Raw genomic sequence first — 18,883 nt, forward strand, 5'->3', positions numbered from 1 at the left:
GAATTATGTATTTTAATTGGAAATTAAATTCCTACTCCGTTATTTAAGGGCAAGAAAGGAGGGACAAGCCAAGTGACTATAATTGGTCTGTAACATCGGTTATGGGAAGGTTACCAGAATCTATAATCGGAGATGGAGTGGCTGAGCATATGGACAAGTGTGTGCTGATCAGATATTCAGCTTTAATTATGAAGGATTGATGATATCTGACTTAGTTCAAAGTTTTGAGGAGTTGAATGGTATGATGCAGAGAGAAGTGTCTGTGGGTGTTGTCTGTATCGATTTCCAGAAGGTGTATGATTAAGATCCTCAAGGTACCAAAAGTGTCAGGGCACAAAGTTGAGGGTAATCTTGCAACATGAGTCAGTAATTCGTTGGGAGGTCAGAGTAAGAGGAAGATAAAGGAAATGTATTGAGACTGGCAGCGTGATATATTATTGTTCTTTGGGAACAATAATACTGTGGCCTCAGCCTTTCACCACATATATTAGTAACCTAGGGAGGAACAGAGTGTTGTAAAGCACAGTTTGTGAATGGCACCAGGTTATAAAGTATGTTAGGTTGTGGGGACAAGAACAGGAAGTTGGGCATAGACAGACTAAATGAGTGTGCAAAACTATGGCAAGTGATGTTCAGTTTTGGAAAATAAAGGTCCACCACTTTTAATCCAAGAAAGCTAAATCAAAATATCTTGTCAATGGGGAGACATTAGTAACTTTGCTGGAGCAAAAGGATTTGAGTATCCATTGATACAAATCTCTGAATGCTTTAATTACCTGTTCATTAGCTACTAAACAGGCTAGTGGAAATTTGGCCTTTGATCCAAGGGAGCTGGAATACCAAAGGCTCAAGGGGCTAAGTGAGGTCTTCACCTGTTCCTAATTTCCTGTGAATATTGCCATTATAAACTTGAGACAAAGACCTCTATTCTAAGTGGTGACAGACATTTCCAATTTAAACCTTCTCCAGCTGCTCGGGCAGATGAGTCCAGCAAGGAAACCAGGGAGATCCAACTTACTCTGAGATTAACTTTCGGAATGTCTTTGTATCTGAGTTTGGGAATTCCTCTGGTGCAGGTTCCTGTGCCCTGCTGACTGCAAAATACTGCCCTTAGTATGTTGGGATCATCTACATGAACCATATGGCTGACCGAACACAGCTGAGCTCTTATCAGCATTCTATCTATATCAGGTATCATAGAATTTACAGTGCAGAAGGAGGCCAATTGGCCCACCGACTCTGCACCAGCCCTTGAAAAGAGCACCCTACCCAAGCCCAGGTATCCCCGTAACTCAGTAACCCCACCTAACCTTTTTTTGGACACTTAGGCCAATTTAGCATGGCCAATCCACCTAATCTGCACATCTTTGGAATATGGGAGGAATCCAGAGCACCCGGAGGAAACCCACACAGCCACGGGAAGAACATGCAGCCACACGGACAGTGACCCAAGCCGGGAATCTAACCTGAGACCCTGGAGCTGTGAAGCAACTGTGCTAACCACTGTGATACCTTGTCCCTCTTGGGTATGCAGCACCTTGTAAGAAATTCTGTTTGGCAATTTTATCCTGCCACTTGATGTTGCATATAGATCTTAAGTAGTGAAGCTGGAATGTATCTGTTTGCTTTATGTGGTTGATTGTTCATGCCTCATAGCCATAGAGAAGTGGTGAGGACCGCAACGTGGTAGATTGTGGCCTAATATTTGAGATACACCCTGTTCTCTCCAAAGCTTGTGGGTGAGCCGTTCAATGCTGAGCTCGCTTTTGCTGTGTGAGGTCGGTTTCATCATCCCATATAGGTTGTTGGAGAAGATATTCCCAAGGCAGCAAAACTTCTGAACTGAGCTGAGGGATGTATTGTTGATTATGACTGTTGGGTCTTGGAGTTTGAAATATTGGCATCTATGAAATATTTCCACATCGCCATCTCCAATCCCTTACTTCTAGGATGACGTCTTCTCGACGTTGAGTTTCTTTCATGGGCCTTCGTGTGACTGAACAGGCCAATTATTGATCCACAGGTCGTTGGGCACAAGGGGCAAGACACGCTCTGCGAATACAGGATTTGCTTCCGTTTCTTTCCTTCTCAACTGCAGCTCAGCTCGTCATTACGTTGTTTGGACTAAAAGTATGTTGCAATTTGATGGAAACATCACCATTTTGAATGATTAATGTAAGCCCAGTCATTAATTTTGATGCTCCTGCACGTCAAGGAGAGCTTCAGAGTGTCTTTGAAGCATTTTCTTTGTCCTCTGACCATTTAAGAATTGTGAAAATGGGCCCTGGCGGGCTGGATGCCAGCCTGAAAAGCGTCTTGCCTTTGCTAAGTAATGCAAGATTGGTAATGGTGCCTCTAAACCATTTGAACTTTTCTTGTTGCAGAGTTTGAATAAGCAATATCTCATTGTTGGGAAAGACCTGCAGCTTAAACCAACTACAGCGTGAAATCAATGCACAAGTCCAGCTGGTCTCACACAAGCCTCTGAAAAGAACCAAATAATGAATGGTTACTAAGGAAACCACTTTACTACACTGCTGCCATCTGGTGGCTGTTTTATGAGTGTATTTGACAAGGAAGTCAAAATAGAATGTAGCAACCATGCACTGATTGTTCAAATGTTCACAGCCTTCTGTTGGACTTTTTCCCTCAATTTTTGAACCAATGTTAAATTAGGAAGGCAGTTACATTTCTGTAGATGCATTACAAGCTGATGACTTTGTCCGCTCAATATTTTCCCCACTACTTCCTTCTTGCAATATCCACTGTTTTGCTCTCCTGCATGTAAAATGTTTTGAGAAGTTTTCCTTCATCAGGTGTACGACAGTCTCATGTCGTCAACAATGACATCTGTCTTTGTCTCCACTGCTCTGACAATATATTCCATATTCCAGCAAGTCTTTGCTTAAAGAAATGATTCCTCACCCCTCTCTTCTGTTAGTGACTTTATCGGTGAATCCCGGGGCTTCTGTCACTCATTCTCCAGACAAAAATACTGTTTCCTTCCCTGATCAAAGTCCTTTATCATTTTCAAAAGTTGCTGAATCTCCTCTCTGCTCCACTTGGAGACATCTTTTTTATCCTCATAGCAGATGTTTCCTATCCTGGTGCATGTGTGCTGAAAGCACTTGGTTGCCTTAATAACTTTTCTTTGACAAGGCTTGCAAAATTGCAGATCGTATTTGAACTGGCGAATCAATGATTTAAAAAAAAAAAAAAAAAAAATCAAGACTCCTTTATTATTTTGCTTTATGCATCCAGTTACAAAAGCCAAATGCAGTTCAAGTTTTATGGCTTTATCTTGTGCTTCCAAGTAACTGTCTGCTTAAATCCCTAGATTTACTTGCTTATCTACATCCTACAGTATCTCTCTTTTAAAAATGAACAATTCATGTATTTTTTGCAAAATGTATTCTTGGGCAATCCCTTGGGGTCGAGAATGATTTGCATTCACATTAAAATTGAGTTCCCAGGTGACTAAGGAGTCCAATAACTGACCTACAGCCTCTATCACAGGTTGAGTAGACCAGTATTTTCAAACTTTTTTACTCGGACAGTTTTGCAAACTGTCTGTTGACAGTTCTCTTACACTGTTTTCTTCGATGTGTGATAGCAGTGTGGGGAACATATAGTAATTTGGGCTTTGCACTTGCAATTTCCAACCGGCCATTCTCAGGGACACAAGCCGGCCGACCTTTGCGACCCACCATTTTCTCTCCCTTATTGTGATAGGTGAGCCTGCTTAGTCCTCATGATCTCACTCCATTCAGGTTCACAGGAGGAGAGGGCTATGTTCGTATCGGGTGCAGAGTTCAGCCGGTTCGTTTGTGCTGTCTTCATCTTTGTGAGGACGTAAAATCCAACCTCGCACATGTAAGTCATTGTGAAGGGCAAAAGCAACAAAATGCTTGTTTTACTCAGCACTGGATATTCTTGACAGCCTCATTGGCTTGTGCCGTGTCTTTACTATGCTGTCACAACGGAGGCAAAGAAGTTCACTTTCTTCTTTTGGAGTCAGCTGCAAGATAATAATTGATTCAGGGGTCTCAAAAGGACTTTTTCACCCACCTCTGTTTTTCTCAAAATCTGAAACGTCTCCTCTGGAAAGTAGCGACAAAAGCGGTTGATCAGCACAGCCAGGTGGGACTGAATGAGGCTTGCCAGTCTATTGACAGTTCCCTTACACTGTTTTCTTTGATGTGTGATAGTAGTGTGGGGAACATACAGTAATTTGGGCTTTGCACCGCAATTGCCAAACTTTCAATGACTTTGGAGAGCATCAATTTCTTCACCATGCCAAAAACAATCATCATCCTTCCCTTGCAATTTGAGGTTCAGTTCATTTAGAATTGAAAAGATGTCTGCAAGGTAAGACACAGTTAGCGTCCAAGTTTCATCAGCAAACAAATCAGTCAGAGGGGACGATTTCTCGAGGAGGAAAGTGTGGATTTGATACCTCAGTTCATAAACTCTGACCAGCACACGGCCCCTTGACAACAATAAATGGGTGTGCTCGGCCCCTATATCAGAATACAAATTCTCAAAAAATCTGGTATTGAGTGAGCTGTGTTTAATGTAATTCACAACTTTCACAATTCCTTTTGTGTCTCTGGCCTTCCCTTATTATGTAATGATCCATTGTAAATTCTTCAGTCCTGTTGCTTGCTGCTAACAAAATGGAGGAATCATTCCCGCGCCCAGAGCACGTGACGTCAGTGTTCAGGGCGTATGACCTGCTCTCTCCAGGCAGGAAGACTGCATCAATTTAAATAAAATTTAAAAAAATCTCCTGGATCAGTGTGCTGACGGCAGGAGAAGACGGTCCTTCCCGCTGTACTCCGGGCCTGCACACTGATGAGCGGGATGGCCAGCATTCTGAAAGCCGGTTACAGCTGTCATTTTTAAAAGCAGGCTGCGGTCGTTGGGCACTAATTTCCACAATCGAGAATGCCCCAATCCATGGCCCAGCGACCCTCCTGACAACTGCGTGGCCCACCTGTGGGCCTTTGTGAAGCCAAATAAATCCATGTACAAGGGTTTGTATTGTTCCCTGCATTTTCCGTAGTTGCTGTGTGTTGAAGATCATGTTCGTTGTGCCCCATAGTGGGCGGAATCCACATTGGGACTCTGGGCCGAGCTCTTCAGCTGCAGGGAGTAGGCGATTAAGGAGGACTGTTGTGATGACCATCCCTGTGGCCAACACGATGGAAATTCCTGTCGTTACTGCAGCCGAACTTGACAGTTCTGAGATCTCCTGGCATGATCTCCTCTTTCCAGATAAGGGTAATGAGTTCATGTATTCACACCAATAGTGTTTCTCTGCCACATAGCAGTTCTTCAGCAAGGATTCCACCTGCTCCAGATGTCGCCTTGTTTTTTAGCTGTCGGATGACCTTTTCTATCTCTTGCCGGCTTGGGATTGTGCTGAGATGGTGGCGGGTAGCATTGCTGGGAATAAAATTGAGGAGACTCTTATTACTTCATGCTTCTCAACCCAAGTTGCAAGTTCTTCATGTCTGGCTGTTCAGCTAACCTACCTGTACTCCAAAAGTTTCGTCTTTTACATCATGAGCAAATTAATATTATTTGTGGGAGCTCCTTCACATGGATTTCTGTAGTTCAGGAAGAAGGACGACTTCTGCCAAGGGGTTAGGAGTGGGTAATGAACATTGACTTTGCTAACAACCGTGTAGTCAAAGAACGGATTAAAAAACATTTGAGATTGCGCTCCATGTATTCATGACCAAATCATGTATGTATACCAAGAACAAAAGTAAAACCTAGCATGGAACCTTGGAGTGCACCATATCCACATTCAAGCAATACCCATTTAGTTCGCAGAATTTCAATAGCTGTTATTCAATAGCTGGTAACATTCTCACCTGTTCTCAGAATCACATCTTGACAATATTCTTCCTCCAGTCAGCAGAATCATGTTATGGTTTATTGGCTCTAATTGTGCTTAAAATGGTTGTGGTAGTAATGTTGTGCTTGGAACTCTTTGGGATGTTTGAGTGGCATGATCTAGTACTTTTAAGGGCGATTCCAATTTCAAAGTTGCAGAATCACAGAAAATACAGTCCACAAGAGGCCCTTTAGTCCACTGAGTTTGCACCGACACATGAAAAACAGCTGACCTGCCTACCTAATCCCATTTTCCAGCATTTGGCCCTTACCCTTGAATGTTACGACATGCCAAGTATTCATCAAGATATTTTTTTTAGAGGATGTGAGGCAATTCTCCTCCTAACACCCTCCCAGGCAGTGCATTCCAGACCGTCACCACCCCCTAGGTCAAAAGGTTTTTCCTCACATCCGCTCTGAACCTCCTGCCCCTCACTTTGAATTTGTGTTATCTTGTGACTGACCCTTCAACTAAGGGGAACAGCTCCCTATCCACCCTGTCCACGCCCCTCATCATGTTGTACACCTTGATCAGGTCTTCTCTCCTCCAATAAAACACAAGTCTATCCAACCTCTCTTCATAACTTAAATGTTTCAGCCAGGCAACATCTTGTTGAATCTCCTCTGCACCCCATCCAGTGCAATCACATTCCTCCTATGATGTGGCAACCAGAATTGCACACAATACTGCAGCTGTGGCCTCTCCAATGTTTTATTCAATTCCAACATTCCCTGCTTTTGTAATCTATGCCTCGATTGATAAAGGCAAAGTCCCATTTATCTTTTTCACCACCCTGTTAACCTGCCCTCGCACCTTCAGAGATCTATGGACAAACATGTTTAAGGCCCCTTTGTTCCTCGGAACTTCCCAGTGTCATGCCATTCACTGAATACTTCCTTGTCGAATTAATCCTTCCAAAGTGTATCACCTCTCAATTTTCAGGGTTCAATTCCACCTGCCACTTATCTGCTCATTTGACCATCCAGTCGATATCTTCTGCAATCCAAGACACTCGACCTCACTGTTAACCACCCAGCCAATCTTTGTGTCATCCACAAAATTACTGATCCTACCACCCATATAGTCATCTATGTTGTTTATATAAATGACGAATAATAGGGGACTGTTGGTACGACACTGGCTTCCAGCCATTAAAGCTTATTATCACCTTCTATCTCCAACAACTAAGCCAATTTTGAATCCACCTTATCAAATTACCCTGTATCCCATGTGAAATCTTGTCAAAGGCTTGGCTGAAATCCATATAAATGACATCAACTCCACTACCCTCATCTACACAGCTGGTCATTTTCTCAAAAATTTCAATCAAGTTTGTTAGGCATGGCAGTGCTAATGTCCGTCTTGGTATATCCCATGATGGTTTTCTTCCCAGACATGCATTCAATTATCTCTCAAATTCATGAGGATTATGCATCTGTTTCTATTTGTCATTTTAGACTTACTCAGTGGTTGAATTTGTGCTGCGGTACAACATTCCACCAAAGTGTGTTTTTCACGTTCAAAATCTATTACAGAAATGAAACTTTCAGAAATACATCATTGTTAATTGTGATATAGTTATGCTGTATTCCTTGTCGTTTTTGCACTTTGATTTCTTTCCTTGTCCAATTTCAGGTTCACCAAGCACATCAAGAGCTCAAGTTCATGGTGACCGCAGGCTCTGTTGTTTTCTCTGGACCAGCTGTGCTTAATTCTCTCATTCGAACCACACTTCTTAGTGGCAATTCCCCACTCATCCTTTCTCTCCAGCCAGCTCTGGCTGTGCCGGACCACCAGGCTCAGGTTCAAATTGGTAAGGATCTACAGTGTGTTTACTGATTCAGTCGCAAACTGTTACTACTCAAATTATGTATCTGATTCAAGGATTTTGGCATCTATATTCAGTTCAACAATCCCATCACTTTTAAGCTGTCAAGTGAATGACACTATCGGAGCAGATTATGGAGCTTTCTTTAATGTACTGAACCATGTGGTGTGGTAATGAACCACCTAGGCCAGAAGGTTCGAGGTTCTAAGTATTGGCCTCAGCATTTCTGAACTAGGAAGAAAAAGAAAGTAGACAGGATCTCACTCCTGATGGATATCTAAAATGTTGATTAAGCTACCTCTCTTTCTGAGGGACAACCCTCTTGTACCAATAACCAAACTAGTCAGCCTTGGCTCAATGGTAGAATTCTTGCATGTGAATTAGAAAATTATGGGTTCAAGCCCACATTATTTATATAATGGCTTTAACATAGTAAGTCATACCAAGGGTCTTTTCAGGAGCATAAACAACAAAATCTAACACCAGTCACAAGAGTAGACATTAGGAAAGCTGACCAGAACATGGCCAAAGTGATAGGTTTTATGGCATAACTTGGAGAAGAGAGAGGTGAACAGAGTTGGGGACATCGGCAGAGCCGATGAGAACGGCAAGCATAGCCACTAGTGGTGGAACAATAAAAATCTGGGGATTCACTGGAGACCAAAATAATAATAATAATCGCTTATTGTCACAAGTAGGCTTCAATGAAGTTACTGTGAAAAGCCCCTAGTCGTCACATTCCAGGCGCCTGTTCGGGGAGGCTGGTACGGGAATTGAACCCGCGCTGCTGGCATTGTTCTGCATTACAAGCCAGTTGTTCAGCCCACTGTGCCAAACCAGGAGGAATGTAGACATCTCAAACATTTTTGGGTCAGAAGAGATAATAAAAACGGAAGGACGAGGCCGTGGAGGGATTAAAAAAATGATGAGAAATGTAAAAATTGAGATATTTATCAGCCTGGGAGTCAATGTAGGTTAACAAGCATTGGGATGATGAGGAAACGCGATTGGTGAAAGTTGGCGGGTGGCACGGCGACACAGTGGGGTAGCACTGCTCCCTCACAGCACCAGGGACCCGGGATCAATTCCAACCTTGGGTGACTGGCTGTGTTGAGTTTGCACATTCTCCCCGTGTTTGTATGGGTTTTCTCCGGGTGCTCTGATTTCCTCCCTCAGTCCAAACATGAGCAGATTAGGTGGATTGGCCATACTAAATTGGCTCTCTGTATCCAACAGTTAGGTGGGTTATGGGGTTACAGAGATAGGGCGAGGGAATGGGCCCAGGTAGGGTGCTCTTTCAGAGGGTCTATGTAGACTCGATGAGCTGAATGACCTCCTTCTGCACTGTTGTGATTCTGTGAAGATAAGGCAGTCGAGTTTTGTATGACCTCGTGTCTATGGAGAATGTAAAATGGAAGGACAGCAGAAAAACATTGGAATAGGCAATTCTAGGCACTTAAGTAGAGTGCTGTCAGAGTGCCATATTTCATGATAAGATGTTAAAACTTGGGCTCTGTCTGCTCTCAGGTGAATGTAAAGATCCCATGGCAGTATTCAAAGAGGAATACTGTGGTGACTCCTGATGTCCTGACCAATAGTTATCCTCGGTCACATTAAAAAAAATATTTAGAATACCCAATTCTTTTTTCCAATTAAGGGGCAATTTAGTGTGGCCAATTCACCTACCTTGCACATCGTTTTGGGTTGTGGGGCTGAGACCCTGCGCAGCCACAGGCAGAATGTGCAAACTCCACACGGACAGTGACCAAGGGCCAGGATCAAACCCAGGTCCTCGGCAGCGTGAGCCAGCAGTGCTAGCCACTCTGCTCCTCCTCATTCACATTATTAAAATTGATTATCTGGTTAATAGCCTTATTTGGGTTTTGTGGGTTCTTATTGTGGCACCGTGGTTAGCACTGCTGTCTCACAGCGGCAGGGACCTGGGTTCAATTCCAGCCTTGGGTGACTGGAAAGTTTGCATGTTCTCTCCGTGTCTGCTTGGTTTCCTCCGGTTGCTCTGATTTCCTCCCACAGTCCAATGATGTGCAAATTAGATGGATTGGCCATGCTAATTTTCCCCAATAGTGTCCAGGGATGTGTGGGTTAGGTGGGGTTACGGGGTTGCAGGGATAGGACGGGAACCTGGTTAGGGTGCTCTTCCAGAGGGTCAGTGCAGAATCGATGGGCCAAATGGCCTCCTGCACTGTAAGAATCCTAGAATTTCCTACATTACCATAATGGCTATAATGACTACACTTCAGAAATAATCTGTTGCCTTTGAAAGCCATTATATTAATGCAAGTTCCTGCTCCTTTCCATTTGATGGTAGGAGCGAACACGGTAGATAAATCTGCCTGTGGTTACATAGCTTGCTGACACTGACTTCTGTCACCTGTAAAGGATAATCATTCTGGCGAGATGCTGAGGGACTCAAAGAGCCACAGGTTCCATGCTCCCAGCACAATAGGGAAGGGGCATGGAGGACACTGCTTATTAACAGTTGGGTAAGACAATGTGCTACACTTTGAGGAACCACAAATTTGTCTACATCAAAACGAGAAACTTATTAATACCCTGGATTGCTGTTCATTTTAGATGATCCTCCAGTCAACACTGCAAGTTGCTGTTTGGAACTTGCCCCATAGGAATGAAAAGTGATGCGTTCTGCCATTGTAAATATTTCAATACTGCCTGGTATTGCTCTATTGCCAAATTTGCAAAAAAGACTCTTATATTTATATTTTTCATGACCTTGGGACAAAATGCTTTACAGCCAAGGAAGTAATTAGGATGTGTATTCACTGGAGTGGGGAATTGATCCCAGACCTTCCAAGTGCGATGTACTTGTTTTTGAGCCGACTAATGGCCATAGAGACTTGTTACTCCAGGCCTTTATAGATCTTCCACAGTCCAAGGAAAAACCCACAGCTACGTCGCGCGTTCGGCAGCTCCCGCAAAAAAACTGACTTTTGGGCTCTTTTTAGGGCCCCCAATGACATTTTTTCGATGTTTCCCGCTGTGGGAAGGAGAGTACAATAGTTCCCCGACAGTATATGGCTTTTACCAGGAGCGGGGCGACAGAAAAGTGGTGGTGGACCCGAAGAAGGTGCGAGGGAAGATGAGCAAAATGGCGGCGGGCGGGGACCAGGCAGCGTGGATGCAATGGGCGCAGGAGCAACAGGAGGGTATCCAGCACTGCTTTAGGGAGATTAAAGCGGACCTGCTTGAGCCGATGAAGGCTTCTATCGCTAAGCTACTGGAGACACAGACGGCCCAGGGGGTGGCGATCCGCGAGGCCTGACAAAACGAGGACGAGATCTTAGGCCTGGCGGTAAACGTGAAGGAGCACGAGGCGCTCCACAAGAAATGGCAGGAGCGGTTCGAGGAGATGGAGAATTGGTCGAGGCGGAAGAACTTGCGGATTCTGGGCCTCCCGGAGGGGCTGGAGGGGCCGGATGTGGGGGCCTATGAGGTCACCATGTTGAACTCGCTGATGGGAGTGGGGTCCTTCCAGGGGCCCCTGGAGCTGGAAGGGGCCCATAGAGTGCTGGCGAGGAGGCCCAAGGCTAACGAGTCTCCGCGGGCGGTGCTGGTGCGGTTTCATCGGTTCGCTGATCGGGAGTGTGTGCTCAGGTAGGCCAAGAAGGAGAGGAGCAGCAGGTGAGAGAACACGGAGATTCGAATACACCAGGACTGGAGTGCGGAGGTGGCAAAGAGGAGGGCCGGGTACAATCAAGCGAAGGCGGCGCTGCACAGGAAGGGGGTGAAGTTTGGCATGTTGCAGCCGGCGCGACTGGGTCACCTATAAGGACCGGCACCATTATTTTGAGTCTCCGGAGGAGGCGTGGACCTTTGTTCAGGCTGAGAAGTTGGACACAGATTGAGGGTCGGGGTGGGCGTTTGGGGATTGCGGTTGATATGTTACTTTTTGAGGGGAGGTCCTTTGCTCTTGTTTTTTTTTCTTTCTGGTTGGGTGAGGGTGGTTAGGGTGGGTTGGGCACTGTTTTGGTTGAGTTGGTTGGGGAGGCTCTTGGAGGGGGGTAAGCAAATGGAACAGGGGTGGATGGCCGGCAGTGTGATGGGGCCCCGCGGGGAGGGGGAGGCCTGAGTCGGGGGTGAGGGGACTGGGCCGGTAAAAGGAGCTGCGTCAGAGGTGGCGGGGCCGGGTTAGTGGTAAGCGCGGCCTTTTTCCCGCGCTGAAGACTGGAGGGGGCGGGGAAGCGAGGGTTGTTTCCCGCGCTTGGGATGGAAGGGGGAGGTGGAGAGACTGCGGATGGGGACTGGAAGAGGAGGGTGTGTCACACAATGGGAGGAGTTGAAGGAGAGGCGGGAGTGGCCGGGGTCAGCTGACTTGCGGAAGTGCAATGGGGGGATTAAAGCAGCTAGGAGGGGTCCTAGCCGGTGGGGGGGTGGGTGGGGGGGAATCGAGTTGCTGCTGCTATGGTCAAGGGGGAGCTGGAGCGAGTGGGGGGGGGGGGTCGAGACGGGGGTCTGCCGCCGTGGGGAACAGGCCGGGCGTGAGGTGCGGGAGCGTGGCTGGCTGAGGAGGGGTTATGGCTAGTCGGCGGGGGAGGGGGGCGGGTAGCCCCCTGATCCGGCTGATAACCTTGAATGTAAGGGGACTGAATGGGCCCGTGTGTTCCCGCACCTGAAGGGGCTGAAGGCGGATGTGGTCATGCTGCAGGAGACACACCTGAAGGTGGCAGATCAGATAAGATTGAGGAAAGGGTGGGTAGGTCAGGTGTTTCATTCGGGGCTGGGTGGCAAAAAGCAAGGGGTCCTGGAGCGGAGTAGAGATTAGGGAGGGCTGGCGCCGCCCAACCTCTGTGGGTACTACTGGGCCGCCAATGCGACGATGGTGCGCAAGTGGGTGATGGAGGGGGAGGGGGCTGCATGGAACAGGCTGGAGACGGCGTCCTGTGTGGGTACGAGTCTGGGGGCCCTGGCAACGGCGCCGCTGCCGCTCCCTCCAAGGAGGTATACCACGAGCCCAGTAGTGGCGACTGCCCTCAAAATCTGGAGAGAGTGGAGGCGGCACAGGGGGGAAGTTGGGGCCTCTGTGTGGACCCCAATACGGGGGAACCACCGGTTCGTCCCAAGGAGGACAGATGGAGGGTTTTCAGGGTTGCACAGGGCAGGAATACGAAGGTTGGGAGATCTGTTTGTGGACGGGAGGTTCGCGAGCCTGGGTGAGTTGGAGGAGAAGTATGGACTCCCCCCGGGGAACACCTTCAGGTACTTACAGGTAAGTGCATTTGCCAGGCGGCAGGTGGTGGAATTCCCACGGCTGCTGCCACGCACACAACAGGACAGGGTGCTCTCGGGGCGGGGTGGGGTGCGGCACTGGGAGCGGGAGTGGGGAAGATCTCGGAAACTTACCAGGTGATGCAGGAGGGGGAGGAAGCCTCGGTGGTGGAGGTGAAAGGTAAGTGGCAGGAGGGGTTGGGAGAGGAGATCGAGGAAGGGACGTGGGCAGATGCCCTAGGGAGGGTGAACTCTTCATCTTCGTGCGCGAGGCTCAGCCTCATACAGTTTAAGGTGCTGCACAGGGCACACATGACCGGGACAAGGATGAGCCGGTTTTTTGAGGGTGAGGACAGGTGTGTTAGGTGCTTAGTGAGCCCAGCAAACCACACCCATATGTTCTGGGCATGCCCAGCGCTGGAGGTATATTGGAAGGGCGTAGCAAGGATGGTGTCGAGGGTGGTAGGATATGGGAGAAGGAATGGGGATGAGAAAAATATCTGCCATGATTGAATGGTGGAACAGACACGATGGGCCAAGTATCCTAATTCTGCTCCGATGTCTTATGTTCTTATATACTTTGGGACACTGCGGAATTCCTGACGTGTTGACCTTCATGGGAATTGCCGAGAAAGTTTGAACTTAAGCTTGAATGCACCAGGCACAAGGCCAAACGTATGCACACGCACGCATGCACACAGCGCATGCACGCATACAGCTCACGCATGCAAACAGCGTGTGCACGCCCACACCTCATGCACGTGCACACCGTACACACACGCTCACCACGCACACCGCGTGCGCACCGCACACCATGCGCATACCCCACACACCGCGCACATTGCATGCACGCACGCGCACAGCGCACGCGCACAGCACAGCACAGCACAGCGCACGCGCACAGCGCACATGCACATGCACAGCGCACGCACGCAAACTGTACAGTCACGCACGCACAGCGCAGACACACACACACAGCACATGCATGCACATAGCACGCACGCGCATGCACACTGCGCATGCACGCGCATGCACACTGCGCATGCACACTGCGTACACAGCGCACGCACGTATACAGCGCACGCACGTACACTGCACGCACGCACAGACACCACACAGTGCACGCCCTGACCTGACTGTCAGTACTGGTCATCAACCACCTATCCATGTGCCATATTCACAATGGGCATTTAAAATTGACCTACGGTAGCTAGGGCCATAAAAAGGGGACGTATCTTCTGCACTCATTCTCCTTCTGTGCTCAATGTGTTCTGCCGTATCAGAAGTCAGTTGCTGTTAAATTAACCAATTTCTTTAATTCCATGAGAAAATACAATTTGCTATCCTAGCCTTAAATATGCTCAATGATGGAGCATCCACATCCCTCTGGGGTAGTTGATTTCAAAACTCAATGACCCTTAAAGTGAAGAAATGTTTCCTTCTATCAGTCCCAAATGATTGGCCCCCTACTCTGAGATTGTGCCCCCATATTTTTAGATTCCTCGGTTGGGAAAGCAACCTTTCTGTCTACGTTATCAAGCGCTTCAAGAATCTATTATGTTTCAATACAATTCTCTCTCATTATAGGATAACCTTCTCATCTAATAACCAAAGCAATGCACCATAGATGTATTGCCTCCAATTCTTTTTTCACTTTGATGGCCCTTTGGTTTCTGAAGCATTCCCAATCCTCCGATTTACAACTGTTCTTTGAATCTACTTTTAATCTAATACTATTCTTAACCTCTTTAATAAATCATGGCTGTATCTTTCATAAAATAGTAGAATGATTACAGCAAAGAACGAAGCTATTTGGCCCATCGTATCTGTGTTATCTCCCTTTATGAACCACTCAGCCCCACTCTCCTGCCCTTTCCTTGCTTCATGCAGCAGTATAACTGATGTTAGGACTATAAACTACCCCCACCCCACCCTGTACCCTGTTTTCTGACCCTTGCTGTTCCTAATCTCCACTTGCTGATCCTGCTTTGTGATCTTCTGTGTCAATATGTATTCTCATTAATGTCCTTGTGTCATCCTTTTGCTGAAACCCAAAAATGCCAAACCTGATCTACAGTGGGATTCTTATAATAATGCCATAGCCAAAGTGACTTGGGCTGAACTCAATTAACTCGTTGTGCTGGATACTGAAGGTGGCGAATTTGAATGTTTTTACAATGTTATGATTTCTGGTTCAAACCTTTTCCTTGTGGAATTATTTAATTAAATAAAACATTACTTTGAATTACCAGTGTTGTCTTTTCACATTTCAAAATGGCGACCACCATCATTTTATACTTGGCGTATAAGTCGACCCCCATTTTCGGAACAATTTTTCAAAGCTTCCAGAAGTTGACTTGCTGAGATCTAATATTTTCAAAATAATTGTTTTCAACTTTTTCTGTCTCTTATCTCTCTCTCTCTGTCAAATCTACCTGTATTTAGTTTTCTGTTTCTGATCTAAATCTAATTCCTACTTCCTGGTTTAGATCGCGTGGCTCAGTGTAGATTCTTGCTTGAAGTGTCTTGTTGTTTCTCGTCCTGGTCATCGATGCCTTGTGGCGGGCATCACGGAGGATCAAATGAGAAGTCTCAAAAGTGCATAAAAACTTTGAACAACTATCGTTGAGATAAATGGCAAGTGTTGTTCTTTTGTCATTGACTGCAAAATCTGGGTCAGTACTATCTGTGGCCTAGACACTCCCTTATCTACCTTCAAAAAACATTCAACTAGATTAATCAGACATGACACCATTAGTCAGTTAGACATAAAGTTATTTTGGTTGACTGTGATCAGCTCAGAAGTGTAATTATTATTAAGTGCTTATTATTAATACATTCTATGTGTATAATTGGTCTTGACAATCTTGTTAGCAAAATACAAAAAAATATTCTTGAACTCCATTTGTCTACATAACGAATGCAAAATGGATAATCCACTGAGCGACACTTGAGGTAGATCCAATTTCATTCACTGGCAGTGGTGCAGCTTGTGATATGTTTGGTTCCGATCCTCCTTGGCAGGAATTGTGTATTAATTGGCTTCCAGTGGAGCTTTGTTGAGTGTGAATATTTTGAGGTGTATCTCCTATTAACTAGTTTCAAGCAACAACCAAGTTGTCATTGTGTTGGTGCCAAATTGCCTTCTTTAGGCAAGAACCTGCTAAATTCTGCTGAAAATAATGAAAGTGAGTGTGATGCTGAAATATAAAACACTGAGAATGAGTAACCTGCAAGAGTAAACACTGCTCTATTTTTGTTCTTCGGCAGGCCTTGAATGTGAAACATTATCTCGAAGAGCCTTTTGTTTTTACTCATTCGAGCCTTTCTGACTAGACTGTTCAATATTCAGCAAGCTTCACGTCTTGGGTGCGATTCTCCGAGCCCCGCGCTGGACCGGAGAATTGCCACAACCACGCCACGACGCCCCAATGCTGGCACGTGATTCTCCGAGGTGCGGAGAATCGGCGCCATTTGTGTTGCCGCGTTTGACGCGCCGCAGGCCGCTGGAATCTGCGGGGCCGCCGATTCTCCGGCTGCGCGGAGAAAGCAGAGTCCCGACGGCGCAGTTCACCCCTGGTCGCTGCCGGCAGGAGCTCTGCGCGAAGGGTCGGGGGTGGCTTGTGGGGCAGGGAAAAGCGCTCCTTCACCGGGGGGGGCCTCCGATGGGGCCTGGCCTGTGATTGGGGCCTACCGAGAGGCAGGACGCCCCCCCCCCCCTCCCCCGGTCTACTTTGTTGCGCGGCTGGCCCTTGAACCCCCACGCCATGTTGCGTAGGGGCCGGCGCGCTGAAGAAGCCCCCACGCATGCGCGGGTTGGCGCAGCGCCCATTTGGCACCAGGAAGGGAGGCTGGAGCGGCGCAAACCACTCCAGCACCGTGCTGGCCCCCTATGGGGGGGACAGAATCGATCGTCCCAGCGCCTGTTTCGCGCCGTCTTGGAACGCGACGGCGTTCACGACGGCGCGAACTCTTAGTCTCCATTTTGGAGAATCGCCCCCCTTGTTCCAACACTGATATTTTTTCATGAGGCACCAACTATGATTTTTCATGTGTGTTTATGCTTCAAGCTCCTGCGGCCTAACCTTTTTATGCATCTTGATATGTGTGCACTTGAAACTCTGATTTTTTTTGTGTCGAGTGATGAGCTGTATTGTATTAGTGTGTTGTTGGGAACATGTGTGTCTCCCTATTCAGCCAAAATGTAATTTGGAAGAAGTGTGCATCGTTGGTTCCGCCAGCATTTATTGCGCATCCCTAATTGCCCATGAGGAAATGCTGCTGATGAGTTACCTTGTGGAACTGCTGTCGTACGTGATACACAGTAATTTCATTGCAGTATTAATGTAAGCCTACTGTACTGATAAAGATTATACAAATTATAAAGATTATAAAAATAAAGATTTTTATTATTATTCGGAAGGGAGTCCCAGAATGTTGATCCAACGACAGTGAAGGAACAACGGTTACATTTCCAAGTCCGTATGGTCTGTGGCCTGACAGGGAACTTGAAGATGGTGGTATTTCCATGCCCTTGTTCTTCTAGGTGGTAGAAGTCAGCGGTTTGGAAGGTTCTTTGAAGGATTCTTGATAGGTTGCTGCAGTGCATTCTGTAGTTGGTACTAGCTGCTGCCACTATGACGTGGGTGGAGGGAGGGAATGTTTAAGGTATTGGACGTGGTGCCAATTACGTGGGCTGCTTTGTCCTGGGTGGTGTCGAGCTTCTTGAGTGTTGTACAAGTGCAGAGTATTCCATCACACACCTGGCTTATGTCTTGGAATTGGGGGGGCGGGGGGGGGGGGGGGGGGGGGGGGGGGAGTGTATTTCCATGGCTGGTCCCGTTTATTTTCTTGTCAGTGGCCACCCCTAGGATTCTGATGGGGGGGGGGGGTTCAGCAACACTAATGCCATTGAATGTCATGGGGAGATGATTAGATTCTCATGGAGATGGTCATCGTCTGGCACATGAAAATACTTTTCTGACTATGAAGCATCTCAGAAGTAAAGAAACAATACAGCGCAATTTCAATTGAGAAAGGGAACAAGCCTGATCCCTCGGGTTTACAGCACAAGATGACTAATTTGCCCATCCCATTGCCAGGTTCCACATTTAATGATATACAAAAAGTTGAGGAGGTTGGATATTAGGGGCTTTTCACAGTAACTTCATTCTTGTGACAATAAAAGGTTATTATTATATTAGACTTGGTGAGGGTGCAGAAGAGAGTTACTAGAATGGTACTAGACATGAGAGACATCAGATACTTCATTTATGTGGAGAGACTGGAGGAGCTGGTACACTGGTTCAAATTCCCCCATGGCAGTTAGTGGAATTAAATTCAGTTAATGAATTTTTTTTAAATTCTGAAAATGAAAGTTATAATAGTGACCATGAAACTATCACCGATTGTCGTAAAAACTCATCTGGTTCACTAATCTTTGGAGGATAGAAATCTGCTGTCCTTATGTGGTTTGGCATACATGTGACTCCAGACCACAGCAATGTCATTGACTCTTAACTGCCCTCTGAAATGCCCAGCAAGCAACTCGTGAATTGAGGTTTACCATCAAATGCTGGCCTTGCCAGCGATACCCACACCTCTTGAAGAATAAAATAAACTGGATTGTGCTCCCAGAGTAGAGAAGATCAAGAGGAGATTTAGTTGAAATATTCAACATTATGAAGAATCTCGATAGAGCAAATAAGGTGAAAAGGTTTACCCAATGTCAGGAAAGCCAGTAACCAGAGGAGACAGATGCAAGATAATTTGCAAATGAGCAGGGGAGATGAGAGGCTTTTTATTATGCAATAATTTGTTATGCTTTGGAATGTACAGCCTGGAAAAGCACCAGAAGTAAATTCAGTAAGCAATGGGGATTTGATATATACTGAAAAAGGATAACT

At 46.4% G+C, this 18,883-nt stretch overlaps 1 protein-coding gene across 4 annotated transcripts in view; it reads left to right on the forward strand.

The window, feature by feature from the left end:
* Positions 1-18,883, forward strand: part of LOC140396128 (UPF0606 protein KIAA1549) — a 347,260-nt gene that overhangs the window by 205,016 nt on the left and 123,361 nt on the right. For all 4 annotated transcript variants that reach the window (XM_072484278.1, XM_072484281.1, XM_072484279.1 and 1 more), the window contains one exon: positions 7,541-7,718. In XM_072484278.1, the coding sequence (XP_072340379.1) occupies positions 7,541-7,718 (178 nt within the window). The remainder of the gene's footprint in view (positions 1-7,540; positions 7,719-18,883) is intronic.

The sequence above is a fragment of the Scyliorhinus torazame genome, chromosome 19, assembly GCF_047496885.1.
Source record: "Scyliorhinus torazame isolate Kashiwa2021f chromosome 19, sScyTor2.1, whole genome shotgun sequence".
Lineage (NCBI taxonomy): Eukaryota > Metazoa > Chordata > Chondrichthyes > Carcharhiniformes > Scyliorhinidae > Scyliorhinus > Scyliorhinus torazame.